The sequence below is a fragment of the Corythoichthys intestinalis genome, chromosome 9 (genome assembly GCF_030265065.1).
Source record: "Corythoichthys intestinalis isolate RoL2023-P3 chromosome 9, ASM3026506v1, whole genome shotgun sequence".
In the NCBI taxonomy this organism is placed as follows: domain Eukaryota; kingdom Metazoa; phylum Chordata; class Actinopteri; order Syngnathiformes; family Syngnathidae; genus Corythoichthys; species Corythoichthys intestinalis.
In genome coordinates, this window is record NC_080403.1 from 39,741,923 (window position 1) to 39,754,016 (window position 12,094).

The 12,094-nt window shown below is 39.5% G+C and overlaps 1 protein-coding gene across 7 annotated transcripts in view; it reads left to right on the forward strand.

Annotated features, from left to right (window-relative positions):
* cita (citron rho-interacting serine/threonine kinase a) overlaps window positions 1-11,827 on the forward strand; it is an 83,460-nt gene extending 71,633 nt beyond the window's left edge. For all 7 annotated transcript variants that reach the window (XM_057846689.1, XM_057846690.1, XM_057846693.1 and 4 more), the window contains 6 exons: window positions 63-191; window positions 369-449; window positions 526-604; window positions 838-1,020; window positions 4,181-4,568; window positions 10,213-11,827. In XM_057846689.1, coding sequence (XP_057702672.1) covers window positions 63-191; window positions 369-449; window positions 526-604; window positions 838-1,020; window positions 4,181-4,568; window positions 10,213-10,236 — 884 coding nt within the window. In that variant the 3' untranslated portion in view covers window positions 10,237-11,827. The remainder of the gene's footprint in view (window positions 1-62; window positions 192-368; window positions 450-525; window positions 605-837; window positions 1,021-4,180; window positions 4,569-10,212) is intronic.
* Window positions 11,828-12,094: the final 267 nt, after the last annotated feature.

Sequence of the window (12,094 nt, forward strand, 5' to 3'; positions counted from 1 at the left end):
TACTAGCTTGTGTTTTAACTTGAACTCGACTGAGCCGGTTCCCAATGTGTCTATTCCTGCAGAGTTCTTGGATAAAAATGACGTCACGCTAGCGTCAGCTGTGTTCTCTGCATCCTCCCACAGTTTCCCCATCTCCATCATTCAGGTCACCACAGCTCCTCAGAAGGAGGAATACCTGCTCTGTTTCCATGGTGAGACGTTCATTTTTTTATGTGCCATTGAAGGCGTCACATTGCCAGAGCAGTACACAGTTGAGAAAATCTGTAAATGTCTTTATTAGAATCTTGTTGACTTGTAAAGTATTCCCCCTATCTTAATAGAGGCGCTCATTTTGTTTTTACCTAACCAATAAAATGTTTCATTTGCAGAGTTTGGCGTGTTTGTGGATGCTTACGGTCGCAGGAGTAGAACTGATGATATCAAATGGAGCCGCCTGCCTCTATCATTTGGTGAGTGTGTGAACCTTTAAGGGATTTGATGAGATATTTTCTTCTGTAATACTAAAATGAGAGTTTAATATTTCAGCCTATAGAGAGCCATATTTGTTTGTGACCTACTTCAACTCTCTGGATGTGATTGAGATTCAAGGACATTCTGCATTAGGGTAAATTCATTTTTCACATTGGATTTTTGGGGGTTGCTAATGATATTGGGGGCTAAAAAAAAACGAGACCAGCAAAGAGGTATTGACTCTTATTGCAGTTATTCTTGTGTTCAAGTTTATGTAATTTAATTCTGACCACAGAGACTTTGCAGTATAAATTTCTTTCCTTGCTTGGGATTTCAAAATCTTATTCCTACCAAGACCAGTTTTCTTAGCTCCTTTATTCCTTTCAGGTCCCACTCATACGCCCATCTGGATATCCCAAACCCACGCTACCTTGGTCCAGCCATCTCCTCGGGTGCCATTTACTTGGCTTCATCATATCAGAACAAATTGCGGGTAATTTGCTGTAAGGGCAACCTGATTCAGAACCAGGATGGTGGAGGAGACTTGCAACATTGTGGCTCAGGACGCAGGTGAGTACTGCTTTTTCTTTAATAACTTGGGACGAGTGACAGTTGATGTGAAGTAATTCACAGACCTACGATTATTTTGTTTCATGGAAAGTTGGGTCATGTTTCATGGTAAGTTGGGTCAATTTCTTCTGCAAAGCACAAAACGGTGATCTTGCTGAAAGTGGATTGTGTGCTACGAAAGTTATATTTATCAATATAATATATATATTAGGGATGTCCCGATCCAATCACATGATCGGAAATAGGGCCGATCACGCCATTTTTCTGGTGAAAAGGATCAGGTTTTATAAAATATAAAAATAAAAATATATACCGTAATGGCCCGAATATAAGACGGTGTTTTTTGCATAAAAATAAGACTGAAAAAGTGGGAGTCGTCTTATATTCGGGGTCTAGACATTATATCCATTCACGACGCTAGATGGCGCCAGATATCAATTAAGCGAATGCTGAACTTGAGGAGTAATGTTCTGTCATGACAGACCTCAACTACTCTCAAGTTTAACCAGTTTGCATTATTTTATTGCAATGTTTTTCCTTATTCAGATTTGTTTCAAGACTACAGTTACAGTTAGACCTCACTTTGATGGATAATGCAGTTATTGCAATTTTGTTGTTTTATCACAATAGATAGGTTTATTTACATTTCAAAAACCAGAAGCCATTCATTTACGAATGTGATTGCACTTTACATATTTAAATGTTTAGATATTAAGATTTGAATGAGGCAAAATAACATGCTTTTTCTCTCAAATATATTATTATAATCATTTGTTTCAGATATACTATAATTATTTCTGTATAAAAATTTGGTGTTCAAAAAGTCTTTTTTCAAACTTGAGTCTTGAAAAAGAGGGGGTCGTCTTATAATCAGAGCAGTCTTAAATTCGGGCCAATACGGTATTTGTTTTTCTGTTTCATGTTCGTATAGCCTCTCACTCTCCCTCCTGCCGCTTTTCTTGGTCAGTAGTGCACTGGAGTTTGCTAGTTAAAGTTAACGATGATTGACAGGTTTGTGGCTTTGATCTTGCCAAAGAAGCTTGGTAGCGCTACGATCAAAGGCACAAATCTGTCAATCATCATTTAGCTTGATACACACTAGCGGTAGTGTGTTGTGGCAACTCAATGTGTAGCGGAGAGGCTGCAGCGTGAGTGGATTCGGTGGACTCACTCAAAGAAGCATTTAATAAAGATAAACATTTTTCTACATTATTCTTATACTAAAATAATTCGCATGATGAAGGCGGGACTGTGGGACAGTAACATGTTTAAAACTTTTGTTCAGGGAAAAAAAAAAAACTTTTTTTCCCTGTATCGGATTTGGACTGTCGGCAGATTCTCAAAATCAGCTGACTCTGACTCAGGTGCAAAATATGTGATCGGGACATCCCTAATATATGTCAAAGAAATGAAAACGTTTAATGTTTTTTCTTCTCTTAATAACAAATACTAACAATAACTAATATTAATAATGAATAACAAATCACTACATGAGCGAAGTGAGCCTCACAATAAAACGTTTTATCAGGCTCGATCGAACGGCACAATCGACCACACAGCAATTGTGAATCGTTTGCCATGCTAAATCATCCTCCAAACGCGCATCGAACTACAGGTAAAATGCGCAGTTTCTTGCCAAACGCTATCATGATGCGACACACGAAATGTAAATAAACAGTGACGTCACAAAAGGTCCTCTTTTTGATATTTTAGTAGTTGCACAGTTGATTTACTGCCAGCATGGGATTGAGTCCAAGTCAGTGAGGGCAGAACAATGAATTTGCATAATGTGGATAAGAGTGGGTGTCTGTCTCTGTGTGTCTGCAGTTACTGGCAACTGGTTTATGCCAAGATGTAGTCTGTCTCCGCATTATTGTATTGTATTGTCTGGTGGCCGGGCTAGGGCTCTGGCTCTTTGCCCATTTGCTCATTTATTTAGTAGATAAAAATAATAATAATAATACAAAGAAAGGCTGCACACACCTGTGTCTATGCCAGGTTTTTTTTTTTATATATGAAAACAAGATCAACTCTTTCAGAACTTTTTTCACCATGAATGTGACGTGCACACCTCAGTGTTCATGTATCCGTTTTGACAATTACAGTGATCCCTCGTTTTTCGAGGTTAATGGGGACCACCCCCCTCCCCCATCTGCCGCGAAAATCGAAAATCTGCAAAGTAGAGGCGGAGCTTATTTACATTTTAAAAAAGCATTGGTTTTCTTTCCCTGTTTTTTCCAAAGTGTAATTAAAAAAACAACAACATAAAATGTATATTTTAATTTTAAAAAATTATGCACTGCAAATGTAATAGTTATGATATAAACTAGACCGTATTGGCCCGAAAATAAGACAGTATTTTTTTGCATTTAAGTAAAAAAGTGGGGGTCGTCTTATATTCGCAGTCTAGACATTATACACATTCACGACGCTAGATGGCGCCAGATATCATTGAAGCGATGTTCTGTCATGACAGATCTCAGCTACTCTTAGTTTAACCAGTTTGCATTATATTATTGCAATGTTTTTTCTTATTCAGATTTGTTTCAAGATTACAGTTACAGTTAGACTTCACTTTGATGGTTAATGCAGTTGTTGCAATTTTGTTGTTTTATCACAATAGATAGGTTTATTAACATTTCAAAAACCAGAAGCCATTCATTTAGGAATGTGATTGCACTTTAGTTTACATATTTAAATGTTCAGATATTAAGATTTGAATGAGGCAAAATAACACGCTTTTTCCCTCAAATATATTGTTATAATCATTTGTTTCAGATGTACTGTAATTATTTTCTGTATAGAAATTAATTTGGTGTTCAAACTTGAGTCTTGAAAAAGAGGGGGTTGTCTTATAATCAGGGCTGTCTTATATTCAGGCCAATACGGTATATAAAAGAAAACAATGATTTGTACATGTATAAATGCATGTATCTTAACATTTTTGAATAAAACACTGTATATATATATATTTTTTTAATTTAAAAAATAATAATCAATGGACTGAGGCCGCAAAGTTTGAAGCACAAAGTAGCAAGGCATCACTATATATATCACAACACTTTCAGGACCCAATTGAACAAAAAAATAAATGAACTTGATGGAATTGACGGTCGTGACTTCCACTTCCTTTTGCTACATCCCTTCTTCTCCCTGACAGTCCGAACAAACGTGGACCTCCTTCCTACAACGAGCACATCTCCAAAAGGCTGGCAGCTAATCCTCTTGTCCATGGGGAGAGCGGAACACCTCACCACTACCGAGAAGCCCGCACCGAGTTTCGGCGTGACAAATCCCCCAGCCGTCCTTTGGAGAGAGAGAAGTCTCCTGGCAGGATGCTGGAGAACCGGATAGTTGCGTCTCCCGGCAGAGCCATGGCCGATCCTCGGTTAGACCGCTCCCCTGCCAGGGCCATGGCGGATCCCCGAATGGATCGTTCCCCAGGACGCGTCATGGATGTTCGCAGGGAGAGGTCTCCAGGTCGTTTCGAGGAACGGCAGAGGCTTCATACTGGCTCTGGGCGCACACCTATAAACCCTGTTGCAAAGGTCTGTTGATACAAAATACTACTAGTACTTAAGGTAAATACAGTGCTTCCCAACCTTTATTGAGTCAAGCCACATTTTTACACATTATTAAGATCTACCTGTGAGTTCTTTGTGACGGTGGAGGGGCTCAGCGGCACCTGCTGCTCGGTAGGGAAAGAAACTAGAGTGCCAGAAGTCAAGTCTCCAAACACAAGCAGTTTACAATTGTGGAAAAAATGAAATGTGAGCTCAATTTTTCGCTAGTTGTTTTCAACAAAGCAAGTGTCACTAGGATGATTATGAAAGTCCCCAGTTCAACTCCTAACAGCAGAATGAAAATTGGAAAAATTCCTCCTGTGGATGTTAATAGGTTAAGATAACTGATGCGCTTATTTCGCTTTCAAAACGGGATTCAACTTCAGACAGATTGTCCAATCATCATGCAAAGAAGCAGAGTGTCCGGTCAAGCCAAGCCCCGCCCACTGCCCATAGACCCCCAGAGACACTTAAGCCCCTTTCAGATTTATATCCCGATAAATTCCCACGTAATGTGAATTTTGACACGTCATTGCTTTCAGACTTGGAGAGAGATACCGGGAATAACGCGGGTTATACACTTTCACAGACTTATCCGCTGTTGCTGACTCAGCGCTCTCTGTTCGGGGAGGGCAACTGGCGCGATTTTATAACCCGGACATTACGTCTTTTTTGGTCTGCATCAGCAACAAAATAAACCACACATTTCCAAAGATGGACGATGCACTCTCTTCTTCGGCTTTACGGTCCAGTAGCAATTTAAATTTTGTTATGTTTTCAGTTTAATTTAGCTATTTCCAGTTTGCCATGTTGATAATTGCGATGTTTGTTTACCGGTTTTTGTCTTACTGCGAAGAAAGAGGAAATGACGATCGGCCCGCCATGATATTTACGTCATCAGCCTTCGTGCTGTGACCCGGGAATTTAATGCCTGCTTTCACTCATGCCTTGGGTATGTCCCGGATATAATACTAAGACAAGACCCATTAAATCAGTGCTTCTCAATTATTTGCATAAATGTTTTGCGCCCCCCCCCCCCCCCCCCCAACTCTCTGCCGCCACTGTAAATAGTACCATTTGTCTCTAAAATTATTATTAGAGGTACACCTCTGCATAACATTGCCCTCTTATATTGAAGGAAAAAAGTAATATAAATCAACTTAGAATAAAGGATAGCTTTATTAACATTGTTTTGTCTGAAACAGAAAAGAGTTAAGGCTCATCAATTTGCCTGAACAAAAAAAGTCGCATCCAAACAAAAAATACAGGGTACATTTTTTGACCATTTGATACTAAAAAATAAAACTTAATAAATTCAAATTAAACGACAGTGTCATTGGACAGAGGGACAGTTTTTATTTTTTGCTGCAGGCAGTATTAGCTCCTTTGCTATGGTGTGGGGTTATTTTGCACTGAGCATGCTGACAGTGCATGCTGGTTTACTGCTGTAACATTGACAAAGGGATGACTGCTGGCAATATTCGGCGCGTTTTCGTTAAAAAAAATCAAGCGGCTCATTGTGATCGGGGTCTAATGTCGTTAAGTGACGTCTTAATTGATTTGGCTTCCCGCTGTCCGCTGCAATTTTTACACACCGTAAACCACAGGTGTCAAACCGATTCCAGAAAGGGCCAAGTGGGTGCTGGATTTTGTTCCAACCGATACTGCGCAGAGTTTAACCTATTACCTTCCTACTGAAACAAGCAGCACCTGACAAAGTTTAACTGATTACACATGTAAAAGATCTAATCGGTGAAAAGGTGTCCTCTTCATTGGTTGGAAAGCATACCTGCACCCACTTGGCCCTTTCAGGAATCGGTTTGACACCTGTGCCGTAAACAGATTGGTTTTCCTCGTCTTCTTCTTTTCTGTGTGTTCTTATTATGTTAAAAAAATACTGCGCTCACTCTGAAAATGAGAGTGCCACTGCCACCTACTGAGTGGGTGTGCAAGTACACTTTATTTTTGTACAGCAAAAAAGTGTGTTTCCCCGAGGTCACATCCGCCATGACCCTGCGCCCCCCTGGAGGTGCACGCCCCACTATTTGAAAGGTATTTAGTTAAATGTCCGCATAATTTCTGTGTTAGTCGACCTCGGAATTTGCTTTCACACACAATGGCTACCCTTTTAAATCCGCGATTTAAACGTTGTTCCAGGTATATGTGAACGGGGCTTTCGCGTCCGGTGGGCGGGATGATCCCAGCCTTTAGCCAATGAATCCCTTGCCGTCTTAGAGCAATCGCCCCTGCTTGCCAGTGACGTCAATAGACTTTCAATCAATTTAAACTGGGAGGATTGACAGTGCGTTCCCAATATTTGTAATGATAGTTCATTTATGACACTCTCATGTCACACAGTGGTTGAAATTTACTTCTCCAATGGACATTTTCTTTTAAGCAACCATTTAAATAATGGATAACTCAAACTGAAGAAAGGTGGGCGGACTGTGGGACGGTGGGATAGGGATTTATGGATCAATGTAAAATAAACATGATCAAGAGCTTCCCTAAAAGATGCTTTAAGTGGCTTACTTCCAAAAGCCAGAAGCATTTTCCAGTATTTATGCTAATTTAATCTGTCTCCTGGCGGCAGCTTGGTATTTGCTATAAATATTGACGAATAGTCTCAGTGATGTTTGCAAGAAAGCGCCCGAGTGTATCAGCCAAAAACGTTAGATTGCTTTGTGTAACAGGTGCTAAATTCCTACTGTGTCCAACTGTGAGCTAGAATACTAAAACCCAAATGTCTGTTGTTTTTCCTTTGCTAATATGATTTAATTTTTGTTGTCAGAATGTCTCCTAATATAATACAATTAGGATTTCTAGTTTTTATTTTGAAATCCAAATAAGTTGGGAGTTGGTGGATCATAGACTTCACTATCAGTTGACAAGACAACTCCCACAAACACTGCGCCACGCCTTGCCGTTGGGGGCCGACCTAGGCAGAGCTGATTTGGCTTTTACTGTGATAAACTCAAAAACATGCTGCATTCAAACGCCGGATTTAAGTGGAATCAGGATGAATGCTTTACTAAGTACAAGCAGGCAGGATTGTCTCAAGAGTGATTTGGTCGAGGATTCAAGGTACTGTAATTATTATATAAAATCATGATTACACAGTAGCACAATTTTAGCTCAAAATACTTACATAAAATGAGCAATGACTGCCCGGGTTTTTGCTTTTAGCCAAGAATCTAGACTGTTCTGTCTTCATATCTATAGAAATTCCGGTGATGTTCGCATTTATTTACAAGAATTTTCAACTTAAAAGCTCTTTTTTTGTGATGGCCGCCATGTTGTATCCATACAGAGTCGCATAAGTTTACATTCAAATGATCAGCTAATTTTCAGCCAACTGCCCATTTTTTGGCTAAAAAAGTAGTAATTTAGACATTTCTGCGTCCATACAAAAAAAGGTTCACCTTTTACATGTTTTATTTAGTGTAACATTTCAATCTAAAAACCACGACTGCCAGATAGCCAGTAAGACGTGCCTCCGTGCTGGCAATAGTAACATCGGAATTCAACCTAAGGAAGTTGTGATTGCACAGTGTATGACAAAAGTGAGTACACCCCTCGCATTTCTGCAGATATTTAAGTATATCTCTTTATGGGACAACACTGACAAAATGACACATTGATATAATGAAAAGTAGTCTGTGTGCAGCTTATATAATAGTTATTTTATTTTCCCCTCAAAATACCTCAAAATATAGACATTAATATCTAAACCCCTGGCAACAAAAGTGATTACAACCCTTAGTGAAAGTTGTCAATATTAACATACTACATGTCAACTGCCAATATTTTGTGTGGCCACCACTATTATCTAGAACTGCCTTTACTCTCCTGGGCATGGAGTTGACCAGATTTCACAGGTTGCCACTGGAATGCTCTTCCACTCCTCCAAGACGACGTTGCCGAGCTACTGGTTATTTGAGACTTTGCACACCTCCCCCTTCCGCTTCAGGATCCCCCAAAGATGTTCTATTGGGTTTAAGTCTGGAGACATGCTTGGCCAGTCCATCACCTTTACCCTCAGCCTCTTCAGTAAAGCAGTGGTCATCTTGGAGGTATGTTTGGGGTCATTGTCATGCTGGAACACTGCCTTGCGACCCAGTTTCTCGAGGGAGGGGGATCATGCTCTGCTGCAGTATTTCACAGTACATGTTGGAGTTCATTTTTCTCTGAATGGAATGTAACTCTCCAACACCTGCAGCACTCATGCAGCCCCAGACCATGACATTCCCACCACCATGCTTGACTGTAGGCTTGCCACACATATCTTTGTACTCCTCACCTGGTCGCCGTCACACATTCTTGAGACCATCAGAACCAAACAAATTAATCTTCGTCTCATCAGACCATAGGACATGGTTCCAGTAATCCATGTGCTTTGTTGACATGTCTTCAGCAAACTGTTTGTGGGCATTCTTGTGTACCGTCTTCAGAAGAGGCCTGGGGTGACAGCCATGCTAACCAATTTGATGTAGAGTGCGCCGTATGGTCTGAGCACTAACAGGCTGACCCCCCACCTCTTCAATCTCTACAGCAATGCCGACAGCACTCCTGCGATGATCTTTCAAAGAAAGCATATGGATGTGACGCTCGGCACGTGCGCTGAGCTTCTTTGGACGACCAACCCGAGGCCTGTTCTGAGTGGACCCTGCTCTTTTAAAACGCTGGATGATCTTAGCCACTGTGCTTCAGCTCAGTTTCAGGGTGTTGGCAATCTTCTCGTAGCCTTGGCCATCTTCATGTAGCACAACAATATGTCTTTTAAGATCGACAGAGAGTTCTTTGCCATGTGGTGCCATGTTGGAACTTTCAGTGACCAGTATGAGAGAGTGTGAGAGCTGCACTACAAATTTGAACACACCCTATGCACACCTGTACCTAGTAACACTAACGAGTCACATGCCATTTTGGAGGGAAAATGACAAGCGGTACTCAATTTGGACATTTAGGGATGTAGTTCCTAAGGGGTGTACTCAGTTTTGTTGCCAGGGGTTTGGATATTAATGGCTATATTTTGAGTTATTTTGAAGGGAAAATAAATTAACTCTATTATATAAGCTGCACACAGACTACTTTTCATTGTGTCAAAGTGCCATTTTGTCAGTGTTGTCCCATGAAAAGATATACTTAAATATCTGCAGAAATGCGAGAGGTGTACTCACTTTTGTGATACACTGTATATAGAAAAATGCTAATTTTGCTTTTTGATATGTATATGTATATTGCTATTTAACCTGAAAATATAGTTAATTATCTCTGCATTTGCTGATTTTTGTGCATCTAGTTTAAAATTTGAGAATTTTATAGCCATTTTAAGTTTTGTTATTCTTGTATAAAAAAAATAATCGGGATTTTTATCAGGGAACAACTTTGAATTGTATGAAGTCGCTGCTCATTAAGGCTCATATATGCCTAAGGGAGGTGCCTGTTTTGGTTTTAGGTCGCTAGCGGCTTTCGTTTTGAAAATATTTTAAGTTTTTTAAAATTGGATTGGCCCCTTGTCCCGTCAACTGATAGCGAAGTCTATGGGTGGATTTAAATAGGTGATTTCACTCACTGCAGTTTTTTTTTGTGCTTATATTTTTTGTTTTTCTTGACTTTTTTTGGACAGGTATGGGACCAGTCGTCTGTTTAAGAGCTCTTCTAGCACCGACGGCGAGGTCCATCTTCCTGAAAACCTGTAGCGGGAGCAAAAAACCAGAAGGAATGTCACCAAGTCACAAAAACACTGCCACATCTTTGTTTTGATTGGCATCTAAGCAGGCCAACCCACCCAAAAAAACAACCAACAGCTCTCAGAAGCAAGAGGTAATTGTAATGAGAATTAATAGATATCCTTAATGCCGTATGAAAAACTTTTCAAGCAGGGTGTTTTTGCTGTTTTAGAGGGAACTCTGGTTTCACTTGAATGAAGTTTTTAAAAAAGAAATGACCACAACTATGCTAGAAAAGCTCAGCTGTAGCAACTTAAACTTAACATTAACAAAACCAACCACTGGTAAAACCGATGATAAACAGAGGCTTCATCATGGCCTCAGTAGCATTTAGTTTCTAAAAACATCTGTGGCTGTCAACAACAATCATTAATAGCTAATTACAATCCTTCACTACTAATCTTAGTTTGACTTGGCCAGATTGACATTGATAACCGATCCAATCATTACAAAATGTTTTCTTTAAAAGCAATTAAATCAATAAAAGTACATCCTGAGGATAGGTTGACACTAAAACTGCACTACCCGCGATGCTGAGCAGCCATGGAACAGGGCCTTTCTAATCCTTCAGAATGCTATCTGCCTGTAAATAGACAAGACATAATTTTATATACATATATAAATATATATTGAGAAGGAATTTCAAGGCTGGATAAGCCATGTCTATTTTTGTTAAAGAAACAAGTGATAACTCACCCTCTTGAATGTCTATTAAGTATTCTTCTATCACATCCAGATCTCTATCAAAGTGAGTGATTGTATTTTGGCCCTGACTAGTGTAGCACCTCCATGGCAAATTCATTTACCATTTACCATTCATTCAAAAAATAAATAAATAAAGGGGTGGGGGGTGGGGGCGAAAAGCAGCATTTAATGAATCTCCCATGTATTCTGTGAAAACCAAACTGGTGAAAGTAGTCAGTGGAATTTTGGTTTATGTGTGTGTGAAACAGACTTGACCTTTTTGCTACTGCCTCATTTGGGTTCTTTTTTTTTAATTCCATCATTCATCCTACAAAGAAAAAAACTCCTTTGCACATTTTGATTCCTCTGTTTTAAAGGCAATCCTGATGGTGTAAAATGTCAGTACAGCACTCAAAACAAATCTACTTTGGTGGTTTATTGTGCTTTTTTTTTTTTGTTTTTTGTTTTTTCCGTAAATCCTAATGTAACCTGTGACCTAAGTTACATTGTGTTTACACAAAACAAATGCTGTATTTGATGTATTTTGTCAATCAATGAACTTGAATACTCTTCTTGATAGTTTTCAATGTAAAAGCTTCCTTGAATGTATTGAAAATGAATCGCAATTGGTCAAAAATGTTATTCAAAGCAAGTAACAGAACAAAAAGCGCACATTTCCTGCTGATCCCCAATGCAGTGAGCCCCCACTGTAAGCAGAGGATTGAGATTGAACACTCCTGCCAAAAAGTATTTTAAAGGGAACCACGGATAGAAATATATATAGTTTTTAAAAGATAAATGTTAGTACGAGTTATAATAATTTGATATTAAAACCCCTTTTAATGTTTTCGTTTCAATAAAATTTGTAAAATTATTTTAACTAGTAGGTCGCCATTGTTGTGGACTTCGCAGGGTGGTGACGTCACATGGCCACGCTGTCAGACTTCCACCGTGTCACTCTTTAACTATGTAAGGTATTGCATGGACTTCATAATGACATTGACAGGACACGAGGTACGGGGCTGATTAATAGGGGGTCTGCATTGTTGGCGTGGCCGCAAAAGCTGACCGAGTGGAATCACAGACAAAGAGCTT